General features: G+C 38.5%; 1 protein-coding gene across 4 annotated transcripts in view; it reads left to right on the forward strand.

Annotated features, from left to right (window-relative positions):
* The window catches only part of MAP3K15 (mitogen-activated protein kinase kinase kinase 15), an 85312-nt gene that overhangs the window by 24318 nt on the left and 42095 nt on the right, over positions 1-18899 (forward strand). For 3 of the 4 annotated variants that reach the window (XM_069001907.1, XM_069002142.1, XM_069002069.1), the window contains exons 2-6: positions 2260-2399; positions 5637-5660; positions 10750-10821; positions 15176-15369; positions 17559-17727. In XM_069001907.1, coding sequence (XP_068858008.1) covers positions 2260-2399; positions 5637-5660; positions 10750-10821; positions 15176-15369; positions 17559-17727 — 599 coding nt within the window. The remainder of the gene's footprint in view (positions 1-2259; positions 2400-5636; positions 5661-10749; positions 10822-15175; positions 15370-17558; positions 17728-18899) is intronic. The other variant, XM_069001988.1, reaches the window with a different exon arrangement.

The raw sequence follows: 18899 nt of genomic DNA on the forward strand, positions 1-18899 counted from the left end.
TTATTTTTATTTAATTTAATTCACACCTGTGTTTGTGAGGTGTGAATAAGCAAGAAAAACCTGTTCTCATAATTCTTTTTAGCAGTGAATTAATATCTAAGGGAAGAATAATTATCCTTTGTTATGGAGGTGGTTACTTCTGCTCTTATGTCCATTTCATGTGTTTTTGATACCTCTTACATTGCTGTGGAGCAGCAATCAACAGAAGACAAATTTCAGTTGTAGATTAGATGTGGAAATGAGCTGTGTTAGCCTTGTTTCAATGAACTGTTACAAACCATTGCATGTGTTGTATTGTAAAATGCAATATCTGTACACTATAAGAATGCATTATCTGAATTCTCTTACCAGGATACTGATTTTGATTTCACAGTACTCTGATTACCCAAAAACACTCTTATACAAGCACTAAAAACCATCCAAGCCCCTAATTTTTTTTCCCTAGATGGTATTTGATTCTCAGTCTGCTGGTTAGTTTCTCTTAAATATGTTCTACAGATAATTTATGCTTTCCAAAGGGATTTTGCCATATTGGGGTAATCTAGATTCAGTTGTGTTTATGGGCTGGGGTTTACTTCTTCAAGCTCTCTTGGTTTACGTGACACTGCAGTGTGCAATACACTAAGAATTTTATCCATGCTGCAGACAGCTGGCTAAACAGTGGAGCTGGGAAGATCATCAGTAGATGGTGCAGGATTTGAGTTCTGCATGAATAAGCGGATTTTCTTATGCCATGACTTTGTGCTGGGGTTTTGTATCTTTGGTGGGAGAGGGAGGTGCATTTGGATTTTTTGGTGTGTTTTGTTGGGGTTTGGGATATTTTGAGGTTTGGGGGTTTTTATGTTTGTTTGTTTTTGCTCTTGAACAAAAGAGGCTTGGTCTAAAGGCAGGTCTTCAGACTCAAAATGCTCCTTGTGCTTTAACAGGAGTCTCATAGTGATCAGAGGGACTGGCTGACCTCTGTGTGGTGTGTCAGAATAGCCTGATGGAATTGTACAGGAGCATATATTCATTGCAGGTTTTTCCAAGAAACTGCATACTAAATATGGAGTATTGATTCTTGTGATGTGTAACCTTGGTGATACCAAGGTTAACTGGCTGCTGCATTTGGGTCTGAGCCATCAGACCTGCTTTTAGATTTCTTGTTTACTAGTAACTCACCCTTCTGTCTTTCCCTGTATGTACAGGCACTGTCTGTTACCCCTTCAGAGATGTAGGATTTACTGCCCATCTACACTGAGTGTTTGGAATCTGTTTTGAACCTCAGACCCCCCTGTGGTTTCAATGACAAGGCTTTATTCTTATGAATATTTCAGATTTCAGTTCATCCCTTTATCCCATACTGGTGAAAGCAGACAGACATATAGATATAGACCTTTAAAAAGCTTTAAAGCAAAATTTTCTTAGGAGTATATAGGATATAAGGATCAAGAAATAAAACCTCAGCATTAAATGTCCTCTTGTCCGGTTACCACTTCTTCCTGCAATGGTGTTTAGGCTATATGAGAACAAAATGGTGCTCAGAATCTTTTGCCTGTATCTCAGCTATTCTGCATAATACGGGTTATTTCTCTTTAGCTCTCTGTATAGCTCATCTTACACAGATGTAAATGTTTTTACTTGCATTTCTGACTTTCATTTCTGACTGGAACACTAACCAAGTGCAGTGGAAGCCTTGCTCTGGCTACTTGTGATTGAATTCCCTCATTGTTGCGCCCCCCCATCTTCAACATCACGCCTGTAGCTTTCAAGAAACAACTTCCACAGTCATTTCTTTTTCTAATTTTCAGGAATTTCCCATTCTTCAAGTCTCAGCCTCTTAAAATAAACTTGGTCTCACAGTTTTCCCTATTTTTCTAATTTACATTATTATTTTTAATGGTTCCATCCTGAATATTTGAAGCTTCTGTCCTATGGATATTCATGCTGTCAGGCCTCAGGGGGCAAGTGTAGAATTGCTTTTTTACCTGAGGCATTCGTGACGCTGTGATTTCAAAAGCTCAGGCAGGATTGGTAAACTCAGCCTCCCAGTTACTGTAACACTGCGGTAATTTCATGAGTGACTCTTACCTTTTATATGAAGGGTGAAATTTACTTCTGTCATGAGAAAATGATCCTTATTTGAAAATGTTGATTTTGCCTGTCCAGTATGTGTGTGTAATTTCAGGATTTGTTTTAAGGCCCGTGTAAGAATAAAATTCGGTTTAAGATTACTATTTTTTTAGCATTTTCTTTTCTTTTCCACTTCTCTCATTTCAGATGTTGCAGTTGTGGACATGAGTGATATTTCCAAGCAACCATCACTGTTCTACCACCTTGGCGTGCGTGAAAGCTTTGACATGGCCAATAATGTTATTATTTACCATGACACTGATGCTGACACTGCTCAGTCTCTCAAAGTAAGGTTCTCACTTCGGGGTCTGCTTCATTTCAGAAATATCTTTAAATACCTGATCCTATAGATGTTTGTGTTTTTCTGAAATTTGCATTTGATGTAATTTCCTGATAGCTACAGAAAAAAATCCTGCTAAGAAAAAGCGACTATTAGCAAAAATAGTAATAATAGAATTTAGAAATGCTTTTTTTGTAAGAGAAGATACGTAGTGTGGTACTGATTTTGCTTCAGGTGGATAGAATTGAGAGTGCAGGTCCAATTTTTTCCTTTCTTTCCATCTTTTAATTGGAGTACATGTAAGAAAAAGTTATGGCTTGTATCATAAGGACACTTGAACAAGGGCTGTATTGCAGCCTACTCCTATTGAAGCACTTCTGTCAGATGAGGTTTGTATTCCCTAGGTGCTGAGTACCTAAGACTGCAAGAATCTCCTTTTTATTGCTGTTTGAAGATAGGAAAAGACATCCTCACCAAATCTTTCTATAGGGCTGTTGTTCATTTTTATAGTAGGATAATACTATAACTATTGCCCCTTCTACTTTGCTTTTTTTTCACACCGTCAGTGTCCAAAAATCCTTTTTGGAGTTCTCCAACCTCCCTTGGTCCTGTAAGGATATTAAGTCTACTTTTTCTGCAGAAAAGCTCTGTTCTGTCACAGCTTCTCATTCCTCTTCTCTGCTCTCAGTGTCATTGGTTTTACTCTCATGTGTCTATAACCCATACATCCATTCTTCATGTGGTAGTCCACATACACATTCACATTCCATGTGGCCCGGAGTCCCAGGAACTCAAAACTGGAGTCTGTCACATTCTTTGCTCAATGAGATTATCCATATGGATACACACTAAGATACTACTGGCATGTCCTTCTTTCTTCCACCTGATCAGGGTGAATCTTTGAACATGTAATCCATCACCAAAGAGAAGAGAGGGTTGCTTACCAGCAGCTGGAAGTCTCTGAGGTCTGGTTTATATGCCCATTAGTTTATCATCTGGGTATATGCCTATACAACTTCTCATCCACTACTGGTAATATACCTGACTGCAATGAAATACTTCGTTTTTATTTTTTATTAACACATTTTTATCTCTTTATGCTGTCACTCAGATGTTCTGATCAACTTGGTTCTCCCAAGGATGTGCCCAAATCTGGGAAGGCTGGTTGCCTTCTATTTGTTGCTGCCCAATGAGGATGGCTTTGATTTCTGCACTTTGTGCCAAGCACATATGCAAGCCCCTGCTCCATAACTGGAGTGTTGAAGGATCTCCAGGATTACATCCATCCGTGGTTGGATGTTCAGATTGATTGTTGCCAGAACTTGCAAGTCTTTGCACTGTCAGTTTTAAGCCTTTTCTCCTAATGATGTAAAGCTCAAGTCTACGGACTGGGGAACACCAGAATGTGACTAGGTCACTTAAGGCTAAAAAAACTATTATCTGCCTTCACCTGCCTTCACCTTTCTTCTTCTAGGAACTCTGTCAGTGGCACTGATACCTTACTCATGTCTCAGTTGTTTGTATAACCTCCTTGGCCTAAATAGGCCCATAGCATATCTTAGATGGGATCACAGGACTTGATTTAAGGTGCTGAACCAGCTAGGAGAGATCCTCTGTATCAAATGGTTTAAGCTGGGCACTGAGACAGGGTTCAGTCCTCCTCTTGTCCGTAGTGTCTCTTCAGCAATTGAGCTCCAGTTCAGTGTTGGGTAGCATTCAAATATGCTAATACACCTTTCTTAGGAATACTTCAGAAGGTAGGCAGGGATTGTTCTTGGGGTATTTCAGCAAACACATTTCACATCATAGGTGCTGGATAGTTTCAGAAGAGTTAATTTCTCTGTTTTGAGAAAGATCTTAACTGCAGTAGATAAAGCTCTATTGGAGAAACTTGCTTAGCTAGGTAGACATTAATTTTCAGATATGTCATATTTCAGATGTTTAAGCCTTCCGTCACTTTTGTTATGAAGAATTTTATTGGGCTTAAGGAGTTTTAGCTAATTAGAAATTCTGTTCAGGTTTTAGTGCCTTTTTAATGTATTTTTGGCCCTCTGATGATGTTTCTTTATTTTGAAGTACGTGAGTAATTTGGTCAGGGTTTTTCCACTTCCCTTCAGAAATGTATTACTTTACTTGGACCTAGGTTGCTGTGCACACTCTTAAGAGTGGTGCACAGCCTAAGTGTTATATGGGCAGTATTGATGTCTGCTGTTACTTCTGCTGAATGTCTGTGAAGTTCTGGCAACCTGACTTTATACACTTTATCCCTTAGGATCCATCCTGAAGTTGTCCCAAGAGTTGTCTCTTCAGTTTCACCAACGTTCTTTCAAAGCAACGTAGTTCTGAGAGGATATAAAAGAATATGTAATCTGGCTTTAAAGAGAGTCATATTTATAGAGCCAAACCTCTTAAATGCCCCCTCATATTTTTGCCTATTGTTGAGGAAATGGGTGCACGAGCATGATCATTTCTGTGCAGTGGTTGTCCAAGTGGATTTCAGGCTGTCAGATACAAAATTGCTCAAGCAGAATCATCTCAGGTTGTCAGAGCACATTTAATTAAGTTTTATTGACAACCTTGATTAGAAACAAGTCTGTGTCTAATATTTGTAGTGTGGCTTACCTGGATATTTCTTTAGTTTGACCAAGTAGTGTTCTTTGAACATGTAATCCATCACCAAAGAGAAGAGAAGGTTGCTTACTGGCAGCTGGAAGTCTCTGAGGTATGGTTTGTATGCCCCTTAGTTTATCATCTATCATTGTTTCAGTATCTCTCATTAGATTTTGAGCTGAGAAGAATTAGGGGGTAGAAGGAATGTGTTGGTCTGTGCCCATCTGGATAGGAAAGGGCCTTAGGTATCTGAAGGATACTCTTTCAGAGAGAAAAACCCTCCAGCTTTGAATGCTTTTGTCTCACAAGTGCTCAGTGTGACTGGGTGTGCCCAGTCTGAGAAACTCCAGTTACTGGCAAGTAAAACTTTATTTTCCGAGCATTTCTTTAAGTAGTTTTCTTCACTGAGTTGTTACTTTTTCCCTAACCTGAACTACTAAGACTCTTCTTGATGTTGTTCTGTCCCTTTACTGGGAATTTACTGTGTCAGGAAATCTGGATTATGCTGTGAAGAGTACATCTGTGTATGTGTGTGTGTATATGTATTTTATATGTATAGCAGTGATTTTTATTGGAAAGACTAATTCCCAGTAAAAACAAATAAACATTTCTATTATCTTTTTTTCCCCCACAGGATATGGTATCTCAGAAAAACACAGTAAGTATTAAATCCACATTCATTTTAAAACGCAAAATGAAGATGCCACATTTGCAGCAACTCTAATAACAAAGCTGCCAAGCATATATATGCTCTGCATGATTGAAGGAAGTTGTTTTACCTATCTATAATTCAAACTTTTGGAAGCTTGTTGACACTCCAAAGTAAAGCTAGATTTTAAAGTTACTTTTTGTTACAAATTCCTTTCTAAGTTGTAGAAAAGTGCTGGTAGATATAAGTTTTATTTGTAGGTTGACAGATCAAAATATAAACTCAGAAATTCAAAGTCTCTTTTTCCCTCTGCCACTATCACCTCTTTGTGCAAATTTAGATGTTTGTGATGCCTTAATGGGGTTTACTTTTGTGTCTCAGACAGCTTTGGCTTCTGTATACCTGTCCTCTTCCTTACAAATTCACAGATTTACTTAGAAATGCAAAAGCTTATTTCCCAAAGTAAAAATATTCTTACACTTAATGCAAGTAAAACCAAACAAATAAGTTTGAAACAAGATAAAATGTAGGAGTTATTTAAAGCTTTTTGAAATATGCCACGATATCTTATACAGTTGTATATTTTGCCATAGTTCACATCATGTCAGTGGTTATTTTCATTAAATCCTCCACACTGTTATTTTGAGGACAATTGAATTTACAAAACTCTTACACTTCCATTTATCCTTTCTGTTTCCTCTCATTCACCATGTACTTTTATTTTCTTCCAAACAGTATTAAGCAGGATTAAAATAATAAAGTGGTCTTAGAGTTTGATAGTATTTTTAAAGAGAACTAGAAGAAAAAATGTGTTAGTCACAGTGGTTTATTTTGAGCTGCTGTTTTGACTTGGCCACCGTGCAGTACATAGGCTAAAGATAGATCAGGTTTAGCACATGTAAATGCAGATCATCCTTCCTGGCTGTCTCAGGGATCTTTGAATCAGCGTGACCTGTAACCTGTACAGTGAGAACTGCATTTACTGGTCTGTGGCTCTGTGAAGGGGGACTCAGAATGTGGCAGATTTTCTTGTGAATGCTACTATTTATCAACTGGTGGATGACCATTATTTTAGGAGCATGTGTTTTCCCCTCCAGAGCAAGAGGGAGAATTGTGAATGAGACATTTGGTGGTAATACCAGAAATGGAGTAAAAAGCAAAGGGGAGGATGGCACGTTCAGCCTGCTGCAATCAGATTAGCAGCCTACAGTATTTTCTTGTGGTAGATTCTTTCTCCAGAAAGGGAGGTATTTCCCTTCACACTGAAGAGAAGAAAAGGGTGAATCACAGAATATGCTGAGCTGGAAGGGGCCCATCAGGATTGAGTCCAACTCCTGGCCCTGCACAGGAGTCACACCATGTGCCTGAGAGCATTGTCCAAACACCTCTTGAACTCCATTAGGCTGCTGCTGTGACCATTGCCCTCGGGAGCCTGTTCCATTGCTCAGTCACGCTCTGGGTGAAAAACCTTTTCCTGGTATCCAACCTAAACCTGCCTTGACACAGCTTTATACCTTTGGTTCCAGTGTCATCATTTCTACAGCAGGGTCTGGTAGTGGACCTGTAAACACCTTGTGGCTAGCAGAAGGGGCAGGGAGACATCCCTAAGCAAGGATCCCAATTCCTTCCTTAAAAAGGAGGGATTGTCTAACCTACTTTTTTCAAGTGCTTAAATTAAGAAAAAAATTGTGAGTAAAATACAGTGAGGTAAAAAATGAGTGATTTTAAATACCGAGTACAGACTCTTGACCTCTTTGTATTATTTGAAGTTGTTCATACTTTCTTTTATTAGATAAATGGATAAATGTGCTCCCATATTTCATTCTTTTGTCAGTATTTTTTAGTCAGAAATTAGAACAAACTCATGAGCAAGCTAAATAGTTCATAGGTTAAAACTATGGGTTTTTAAGTCAAAGTCAACTTCAAATAGACAATTATCTTCCCCTCCTTTCAAATCCAGTGAGTTGTCATGAGAGGTTTGCAGTTTACCACTGACCCAATATGGTGCCACTGCTTCATTGTTTGGTTAAAGATTTTGCAACCATATGGGCAATGTCTTGTTTGAAGTTAATGGCTAATCAGAGTTGTTGTGCTTGTTAAGTAGGTACATAATTAGTATTAATTTGTTTCCAGTCAAATATATAGTTAGATAACCATTTCAGTTTAATTGCTGAATATTAAATGCAATATTTAATACCCCTGTAGTAGAGCTCTGTGTTTTCCTTTCACTTTTCCTGAGTGAAAAGTGTGAGTATGCCTCTGCTGTTACTGTGGAATAGCAGAGCTTAAATATACTCTTTGTCAGGGGCTGGAGGCATGGTGTAAAGAGGATAGTTGTCTCCTAAGCCTTCCTCCAGCCCGGCAGTAGCCACAGGAATATCATTGCTGGAGAGGTTTTACAAGCCCTCTCCATGTTTTACAAGCCCTGTGTCCATGCATCTGCAGGGTGTGCAAGGAAAGGGGAACAACTGAGATTGTTGCCAGGCTCAGCACACCTTTGTTCCAGCATCAAGAGTGAAACTTTCTGTGCTGACTGCTGTAGCTTAGAGCTTTTACTGAGGTTTCCCTTGCCCTCACCTTTCCTATTTATCCTACAAATCTCACATCATCTACAAAGGTGCAGAAAAAGCATAGAACAGATGTGGAGCCATGTTAAAATTGAAGAGAAGGTGAATGTCTAGTATGCCATCGGGGTGATTTGCTTTGTGAATCACAAGAAAGCCTTGAAGAGAATGGAGATCTTCCTTGTAGAGAAAACATTATTCTAATTCAGCATTGGGAAGGAGGCAAGAGCAAGGAAACTGGACATGAAGCTGAAAACAATGCAGAGAAAATAGTCAGCAATTCAACTGAGAGTTGGTCTGAGTATAGCTGATCTAGCAGTGAATTAGCAGCAAGATGCAGTGGTGTGCGTCTGAGAGATTTAATAGCTTACTGTCTGAAAAAAGAGTGTGAGTAGGAGAACTTCCTTCCTTCCTTCCACCATCTAGGAATGCAGTTTTCACAGATAAGATGGAGGAATGTGATTCAGTTCTACTTGATTTCCCCAAACAAGCAGTTAAAATTCTGTATTGATAATTTATTGCATACTTGGATGTGAAAGGAAAGAATTATTGGCTGTGGGAGTTCAGTTCCCAAGGAAGAATTGCCCTGGCATGAAATTCAAGGTCAAGATTCTGTGTCCCATCAGTTAGATTTCCTTCTGTAGAGCTCCTCTGAGCTTTGAGGACTTTTCTGTTAGTTTTAATAAAGATTGCATGGCTTCCTAGTTTCTGTCAAAATATTATCAATAAAATAAATGGCAAATATGCAGTCTTGCATAACAGGTTATTTCATGTGCCATTATGGAAAAATAGACTGAAGGGCAGAGGGGAAAAAAAAATATCTATGGAAAATGCTGAGATTTGGAGTTTCTTTAGATATCAGATAAACATTGGTTTACTGGAAAAATGAAATTTCAAGGATTTTCAACAGCAAAAAATGCTTAAAAAAATAGTCTTTCCCCAAACCAGTGTAATAGACAAAGTTCATTGGAAAGTTGTTCTATTTTGATTCAACTTTTTTTTGCCATCCTTGATATTTTATATTTTTTTAGGAAGGAAATTTTGTCTCCTGCTACAGGATCTTAAGAAATTATGAATAAAAAAAGTTCAAGATTGAAGAAAAGAGTGCACAAGGGGCTTTAGAAAACTGCTGGAGTCAGGAAGCAAAATACACAGTGCTTTGGGCAATAGCTCTAGGATTGGTTGCACATAGTTTGAGATGCACACTTTGATCCATTCAGTTTGTTTGAATGGGGCATTGAAAATATAAACTAGATTTTTCCACTGTAGAAAAATTATTATACCAAGTACAGAACATAAGGAGAAAGACTAGTTAGTTTTTCTTTAGTTTACAATATGCCTGAAGAAATTTGAATAACCCTGTCAATTGCATTCAGGGAAGGCATGTAAAGGAAGGTAGGCTGGCTATTAAACCAAAAGGTTTATCATAGTATTCCTAGGCCTTTGGTCCTGATCAAGTATTTTTAGAGATTTAAATGGTTATTTTTCATGAAATGCTGTAGCTCTTATAGTAAGCAGTGAATAATGTCTGGGCTATGGAGGAGTCATTAGCAAAAATTCTCCTTCATCTGAAGGGAACTAGATTGCAATTTATCCTTGCCACAAGGAATTTTTATGTTGAAAAATCAATTTTTATTGTAATTGGCAGAAAGTTTCTTCAGAGTTTCAATAGCAGTATAAATTAGACTGTATATACTGTTTCAAGGCCATGAACATTTAAGAAAACTAAATGGAAAGATTTTGGCACTTGGACTCATATTCTCCAGTTAAGTGTCCCCAGTGGATTGAAATGAGAGTCAAGACTCTGAAGTATGATTACATTATTTGAATTTAATAATCCAAAGAAGTATTATTGCAGAGTAGCTTTCTATTTTTTATTTTCTGATTATTTTTACAGTGTATAAAAGTTTTATATGATATGGTCTTTTAATGATATATTTCTAAAAAGGCCTGAGGTAGCAGAAGTGCAAAAAGAAATTGTAAAAGGGCACAGAATGAAAAAGTAGGAACATATTAAATTCAATAATTTTTCTTTTTGGGTTGAAAATAGTATAAAGGCAAGGGGTAACTGAGTAAATGTTACTTTTAATGCTTTTAATGATGAAATATGCTACTGTTACTTTAGATAATGAAAACTAAGGCTTTTAAAATTTATGTATGAAAGTTACTTTGTATGGAAATACTATCATCTCAAGAAATGGATTATAGTTAACTAACCAGATAATGAATCTGACAGGTTCATAAAAGTAAGACCTGAAAACATCTTAATGATGACACAAGGAGATGTATAAACATATAAATCATGTAAATAGATAAGAGAAATCCAAAAGATAAGATAGATAAGAGAAATGCCAAAGTATTGAATTGTTTTCTTGGCCTTTTAAATATTGTCTTGCTGTAAATATCTATATTCATTTTCTGTTGTTTCTTTCTTTAATTATTTCTTTATTCATGTGTCATGTCTGTCTTTTTGATTCTTACGGTGTTCTGTGGTGGTGTTTTCCTCTTTGTTGTTTTATTTCAACTTGGAGTAGGTTGCCAACCTCAAAACTTTTCTTCGTGTTCAAGTACCTCCTGAATACCACAGTGGTAATCTAATAGGCAAAGTATGTATCACTTTAAATCTACTTTCTCTTGAATAGATATGCCATTCTTTCACTGTGTTTCTAGACATGTAAAAATGTATAAGGATGATTTAAGAATAGTGCTTGGTAGGGTCTCTCCTTCAAGGTGATTCGAGTTACTGCTCCTTGCAAGCTAGATCCCGGGCATAGAGAGTATTTGTCTTGTGATAATTCTCTTCACAGTCTTTACATAAAAATACTGCATTTATTCAACTTTAGAAGAGGAAGTATTTTTTGGAAGTTTATAATATCTTAGCCACTGTAGTGGGTTGACCCTGGCTGGATTCCAGGCACCCACCAGAGCCACTTTCTCATGCCCCTCTGCTGCCAGACAGGGGAGAGAATATATAACACAGGGTTCATGTGGTAAGGACTGGAAGGGATCACTCACCAAAAACTGCCATGGGCAAACCAGGCTTGAATTAGAGATAATAAGTGAATTTATTAGTAACAAAATTAGAGCAGGATAATATGAAGTAAAATAAAACTTTAAAAACACCTTACCCCCACCCTCTCTCCTTTCAAGCTAGACCTCCTATCCCAGCAGTGCAGAGAGACAGGGAATGGGGGTTATGGTCAGTTCATCACACATTGTTTCTCCCACTGCTCAGGGAGAGGAGTCGTTCCCGTGCTCCAGCGTGGGGTCCCTTCCACAGGTTCTCCATGAGCTTCACCAATGTGAGTCCATCCCATAAGCAACAGTTCTCCGCAGACTGCTGCAACGTGGGTCACTCTTCCCTGGGGTGCAGTCCTTCAGGCACAGCCTGCTCCAGTGTGAGTCCTTCCTGGGGTCACAAGTGCTACCTGGAAACCTACTCCAGTCTGGACTCCACTCCCTACAGGTCTGCAGGTCCCTGCCAGGAGCCTGCACCAGCACGGATTCAAATGGGGTGTGCCTCCTCTCAGACATCCACCTGTTCAGTGTGGGACTCCTCCATGGGCTGTAGGTGGACCTCTGCATCCCTGTGGTCCTCCATGGGCTGCAGGTGGATCTCTGCATCCCTGTGGATCCCCATGGGCTGCAGGGGCACAGCTGCCTCACCATGGTCTTTACCACAGGCTGCAGGGGAATCTCAGCTCCAACATCTGGAGCACCTCCTGCCCCTCCTTCTGCACTGACCTTGGTGTCTGCAGAGTTGTTCCTCATATATTCTCAGCCCACTCTTCTCTTACCGCACTTATATCTATGCAATAACTTTTTTCTTTCTTCTCAAATCTGTTGTCACAGAGGAGTTACTATCATTTCTAACTGGCCCAGCCTTGGCCAGCAGTATGTCTCTCTTGGAGCTGGCTGCCATTGGCTCTGCTGGACATGGAGGAAGTTTCCAGCAGCTTCTCACAGAAGCCACGGCTGTAGCCCCCCAGGCCCTCCCACTACCAAAACCTGGCCATGCAAATCCAGTACATGCCTGTATGGCAAGATGGATAGGAATGTGATGTCACAGAAAACAACAGTGAAAACCCTAATACTTAAGACAGCAGTGAGTTAAGCTCCCTGAAAATTCAGGAGCTTATTCATTCTTGGAATGAATGCAGTTCATTTTCTGTTACCTTCTGTGTTTTCCTTCTAACTGCTTAGTAAGGTGGGGTAAGCACTCCTGATACTTGAGTGAGTGGCAAAGTTAGTAGCAGGGCTCAAGTAAAATAATTTTACTATTAGCTAGGCAGGCATAATTCCCTCTCTGAAAATGAAGAGATTTTTACTCAATGTTATTTATTTGGGAAAAAACCCACCTTTAATTTGAGTGTAGCATCTCTGTCACAAAGTGACAGTTGCACCAGAATAACTTTAGCAGTACAATAAAAAAAACTGTTTATGTTAAGATCAACAGTTTATTTTTAGCTGCATTAAAAAAAAATATTTTGAAGGTATTTTAAGACAAAAATCACTCTACATTTGGCCTGGCTTGCCCAGGGCCTAAAAATGGCCTATGTGGGCCTCACTCTTTCAACCTCTCAGCAAAGGCGTGGCTTTCTGCTTAATTCCTGTAATCGTTTCACTTGAAGAACAGGTACCTCTTTCAACTTATTTGCAATTATTTTCTGGGGTATTTTTTATGTTCTTAAACTTGTGGCTTGTCTTGCGGTAGATTTTAAAATGTTGTGCTTAAATACAAAAGTTTCAGTGCTGACATACATTATTTGCTGGCAGATGAGTATTCAGAGTCTTGAAGGTTTTTCAGCCTGCCTGGCTGTAATTTTTAACTTAAAATTTCCCAAAATCAGACAATTAATATACCTTTGCTTCTAATTCTGAAATTAACCAACTCATCATACAGTCTTGATAAGGTATGAAGTTACTATTCTACTACAATTAAATAAGTCATAATTTATAGATTTTATGCAGGTAGAGTTGCTGTATACGTTACTTCACATATACCTAAACCATTTATTCATTATGTTAAAAAGGCAATAGTTGTTGTATCACAAGACAGTAATTTTCGAAATTATTAGCTTTTGGTATCGGACACCAGCATCCTGAATAGAAGATCAGAAGAAGCAAAGGTGATACTTTCAGCCATCTCTAATTCTTGTTAGCATAAGAAAAATAGGTGGACTTTTTTTTACATAATGAAGATAAGAAAGCCTTTCTTAGGCCACACAGTCTATATGAAGGGTTTTCATAGTTTATTACATGTAAATATTGGACAGAATAAGCTAGAAGACAGGAGGGTTTAATTGCATAGATTTCACTATGCAAAAGGAGATGAACTCAAAGTCAAATAGATGATACGTTGGCTGGATAAGAGTACAGTGTTTGAGGATAAGATTAATACAGTGTTTCACACGTGCATTTTAACTTTTTCTGAAAATTTCATTGCTTTTTCAGTAGATAACTGCAGCTCTTTACATCTCAAGATATATCACCCTTTCAAATTGGATGGGCTTTTTTCATTGCAGGAAGAGCTACTTTGCTGTTACAGGTTCAAGAATAGAGTTTATACACAAGCAGCTTTTGTATTGCAATGAACTTGCTGTTTATTTGAATAAAGTTGAGACAAAATTGTGCTGACATATTGGTGGCTTGGGTTGCAGTTTTTCTGACTTTTTTATTGGGAAGTCAAGATCACAATCCAGCAGATAATTATATTGTTATAACAGGGATAATGTAATTTAGGGTTTGGAAGGAAGGAATGTGACTTGGTCTTTATCCTTTAGAAATGGTTTTAAATTCTTAATCCTCACGAACTCGGATCAGCAACAGAATGTACTGATACAGATTTTTTATCTGTAGTTTTAGTAGCTGCATGCTCTACATTTTTAAATTCCTGTGAACAATCTGCTTCTCCTGTCTAGTTTATTAATTCATTCAAAAATGTGCCATCTTCATATCCATTCTTTTCATTATCTCAGCATTCTCCCATTGTTCAAGGTGACCATAAATGGCTATGGCTTTTCTGCATGCTTAGATGATATGAAACAATGAAAGGTATGATTTTGCTGTAGATGTTCAGTGCCACGATATCTCCAGCGTAGTGGTAGTTGATCATGGCAGATGTATCATATTGACCTATGCCTCAGTGTTCCCATCTAGTTACTCTCAAATATAAAGTTCACCAGAGAGTTGTCATAGCTAGAATGGGATGCAGCTGCTTCTCCCAGCTGTGGAAAACATCATAGAGGTGTGGTTTCTGAGGCCTTGCTCAGGAGCTGAAAAGTCTGTACTTGCTGGTTTTGGGCTCTGAAGGGCATTTCTTGTGTCCTCGCCCATTTCAGCACCTTGACTGTATTCACACATTTCATGTGGCATATTAAGGTTTTTTGGGTTTTGCTTCTAAAGTTTTGTGTTACAAGTCCTACATCTATTACAAAACATTTCAAAGTTTTGAGGTTTGGTTGGTTAAGTTTTTGATGGTAGCATGCAGGAGATGTTTTGTAGGCTTCTCTGAATTAAACATCTCTGTAAAGTCCTTCCAGTGTCTGTGTTTCTATATTTCTCTCATTGTGTGAAGCTCTGCATCATATCTTTCAAAGCACAGGGTGAGCCTAGAGGATGCAAGTACATCTCTGACCCCAAAAATTTGTGAACAGAACATTAGCTGGTAGCTGTCAGACCCTACTAGGGTCTGTGCACTACATTAAAAGGAAAAATTGAACAGTTTTGTTGTATTGTCACTTAACAGACCTGGAGCCTTATTCATCAGCTTTGTTAATATTTGTAACTCTTCCACACAAATTTCCTTGAATTTAACGCTTGCAAATCTTGTGTTAAAACAGTGCACTAAAACTTCATACACTACTCTAGGGTTTTTTTCTGTCAGCAAAAGATTCTGTGTATACACAAGTATATTTACACTTTCATTTGTTTTCTAAACTCTGCTTGTTTTAATTTTAGGCTTCAAGTGGCAATTATTATTTTATTCCATACATTGTCACACCTTGTGCTGACTACTTTTGCTGTGAAAGTGATGCCCAACGAAGAGCCTCTGAGTACATGCAGCCCAGCTGGGACAATATCCTGGGGCCACTTTGTGTCCCACTGGTGGACAAGTTTCTCAGCCTTCTCAAGGATGTCCATGTTACATCATGGTAATGTTACAACAGATAAAGTTCCAGAGCCTTTGATAATCTCTTTTTGATTATAATAAAAAAAGGAGATGCAGAATTTCTAGTAGCATTGATTTTTCATTTTTCATTTTTCACTGCACTTACTATAGTGTTAAAAGAAGCTGCTAACTCTACTGCTTTTTATATTCCTGTGCTGCAGCTGTCGCAGCTAACTAACCATGTTATGCTAGAATATGATTTATAGTTGCTTTCCAGAAGGCAAAGGCAGTCCATGGGTAAGATAAAGTGCTTAAGTTTAAATTACAGTGCATAAGGTTGTAATGGGAGCTAACCTCATAGTTTCTTCATAGCGCGCAAAGCCAAACACTGTCCTTTTCTGTCATCAAAAAAAAAAAAAAAACAAAAAAAAACCCCAGCAGTAGGCAATCAATTGTAATTTTCATGGTTTGATTTTATTTTTAAATATTAACCTTCTGGTATAAATAAAAACATGGCACTGCTTAGCCATTTCTACAAGGGACTGTGTTGGAGTTTTGGGAATTGGGGCTGGAGAAGGAGGTCTGTCTTTTTCAGTTGCTCATGCTGTACTCTGCATCTAGTCCTGTTTTGTGTATATTTCTGCAAAACACTCAGACTGAGCTGCTGGTTTTTAATTTTTCTAGTATCTGTAGCATGAGGTGGCACTGAGGGCCCTCAGATTTCTTTGTTTCCCCATTGCCATCCCACCCAAGTTAAAAGCTTGCCTAAAAAACTACTTTTATTTTGTGGTCCCATCCTTGCAATCCCATGGATGACCCTGCTGTGACATCTTACCCTGAAGGGGAAGGGAGCACCCAAGATTCCTAGATGCTCACAGTTGAAAGGAATGACAAAAGTCAAAGGGTCTGCAAAAGTTTGCAAAGGTTTATTAGTAAACTATACACTTGGCATGGAAATTGGTGTTTTAGTCCCTGACCACCTGGTATAAGGCACAGCAGAGGGTTTGAGTAAAGGGGTAGGGTGAAAGGGAAGAGAGAAAGAGAGAGATGAATTTAAAAGGGTCAAAGAGGAGGAAAGAAAGAAAGAGGGATCAGCCATCCTGGCTCCAGTGTCAATCCAGCTGGGGTTTCCATGCTCCTGGGATGCATATGCAGAGCATGCACCCTGGAATTTTTTGGGGTACCTTTTTATAGATAAGTTTTTCCCACCCTGGAGATCAGTTTCTCACTTTCTATGCAAATTAGTTACATGCAGTCTGTTCTTGTAGATCTTTCTTGGAAAGGGTTGGAGGTCTTTGGTGGTATTGGGTTGTCTTGATCCCCCCTTACAGTCCATGCCTGCTCCTCAGCCTCATTTCTGTGCTTGCACTGTATGGGGGCTGTGCTTGCCAGTGGTGCTTACTGTGACCTTGCTGCTTTGATGATAATGTGAATGAGACAGAGAACTTAATTTTCTTTGCTATGTGTAGGACTTATGCTAAGCAAGGCTTAATACTTTGAAAGACTCATTTGTAAACAAGAAAGGGATTGTATGCACTATTGTCAGGTGACACCTGCTAACTCTCAAACTACAGACTCCATAACCTTCTCCAGGATAAATTTATTCCTAGGTAGCTGGTTCAGGCCATTCAAACTTGTCATACTGGCAATATAGATATTATTTTTCAATTTACAAAAGCGCTGATGTTGGATTGTGCACCAATATTAGTGTAAATAGGATGCACTTATTGGAGGCTTTTACGTAGATCCTGCCCACATTATGTATGATGTTCATCAAAGAGATTGCAACTAAATCAGCCTTTGTTGGCTTGTTTTTGTTTTAGTTTCTGTGTTTGAAAGTCTCCTTCCAACTTTCATGATAAAGTAATATACGTCCTCTTTTTACATCACGCTGGTGTTTCTTCTCTGTGTGATTTTATTATCCCAGATGCTGCCTTCTTTATGATACAAAGTACCACATCTGTCAGGGTCACTAATGGGGCAAAGAAATCCTCCAGTTTTCTTACATTGGTAGAACTGCCTCACAATCCTGGTAATAAGCATATTGATCCATAGCCCTACAGTCTGAGGTGGGGCAGGGTGGAATATTTCTAAGTAGTTATTGAAAAATATGGAAACATTTGATGTTTACCTCACTCTGAGGAAATGGTACTTTTTGTTAGAAATATAGCCATGTTTCATAAGAAATACCTAACAGTCTTCTTCCCCTATGTTTATCTTTTATTTCTTTAGTGCCTATTATAAAGAAACACTGCTAAATGACATTAGAAAAGCCAGAGAGAAGTACCAAGGAGATGAACTGGCAAAGGAGCTGGCCAGAATTAAGCTTCGTATGGATAATACTGAAGTGCTGACTTCTGACATTGTCATAAACCTGCTTCTTTCTTACAGAGATATTCAGGTATGTGCTTAAAGACTAAGGTGGATTATTTTACTATGCAATTTTGGCTCTTGTTTGTTCTCCTGTACTTACTTCACTGTTTGTTAAGCAGTGATTCAAAGCTGACACTAAATGGGTACAACTGTTATATTGTTTAAGAGTTTGACTTGTCTGTTGGGCAGTTTAAGGGGATAGAGACTCTTTACTCCTTTTGCCTATGAACAAGAGACACAGATTAGGTGACTTCCCAAGGTCTTTCCCTTTGTTTTTAGTAATTTTTAACTTCCTTAAAAAGAAAAAAGGAAAAAATCCCCACTGAATGAAGATGCTTGCCATGCCCTCCCCTACTTTTCCTCCCTCCCCCCATAAAGTTAGATATGTTTGGAAATTAATAAAATGCATTTGTTATGACCATTGTATTGGCTAGAGATGCCCAAATTGAGAACTATAATTCAAGGAAACATTAATTTTATTTTAAAATATAACTGCACCTTTTTTCTTGTTTTTATTTTTTAAAGTAAGTTCTGTTTTTGCTAAAACACAGCCTGTGTGCTGTCTTTCCAAATTGACAGTCTGTGTGTTTAACATCCATTTTCAAATATAAGTTCAACCATTCTATAGAACTTTTTTCCCATCAGGAGCTAAGTTGGTTATTTCTTGTGTATAAATGGGTTGTGAGAGCAATGGGTGACTACATCATCCTTCATTACCCAACTTTCCATTATGAAATGCATATTTTCCTGCAGCACTTCATCCAACTTCATTCATCCAACATCTGCTCTGGTGATCGTGAAAGGTGTCCCTCGAGAAATGTACTCGTCTCAAAACATGAGTAACATGAGATGAAGTAACATGAGGCCTTTTGAGATGTCAGTAAACTGGCCTCTTTGGCCCTGTAGATGTGGGTTACCCATGAGAAACCAAAATGAATGTACAAGTGGCTGATGTACTTCAGAGGCAGCTGTGCTCAAGTCCACAGTGACCTGGTGAGGTGTCACTCGTCAGAAGACCTTAATAAGGCCTGAAAGAGCCAGAGTCATCACCTCTTCTTCTGGTGCTGGGAGTGTAATTGATCAAACTGGCTACAGGGATTCAGTAGTTTGGGCATCGTGGTGAGGAAGAGGCAAGCACTGACATGGATAGACAAAATCCCTGTTTACTCCTATGTACCCTTCGTGGATGTTTCTCTGACT

This window comes from Aphelocoma coerulescens, chromosome 1 (genome assembly GCF_041296385.1).
Source record: "Aphelocoma coerulescens isolate FSJ_1873_10779 chromosome 1, UR_Acoe_1.0, whole genome shotgun sequence".
In the NCBI taxonomy this organism is placed as follows: Eukaryota; Metazoa; Chordata; class Aves; order Passeriformes; family Corvidae; genus Aphelocoma; species Aphelocoma coerulescens.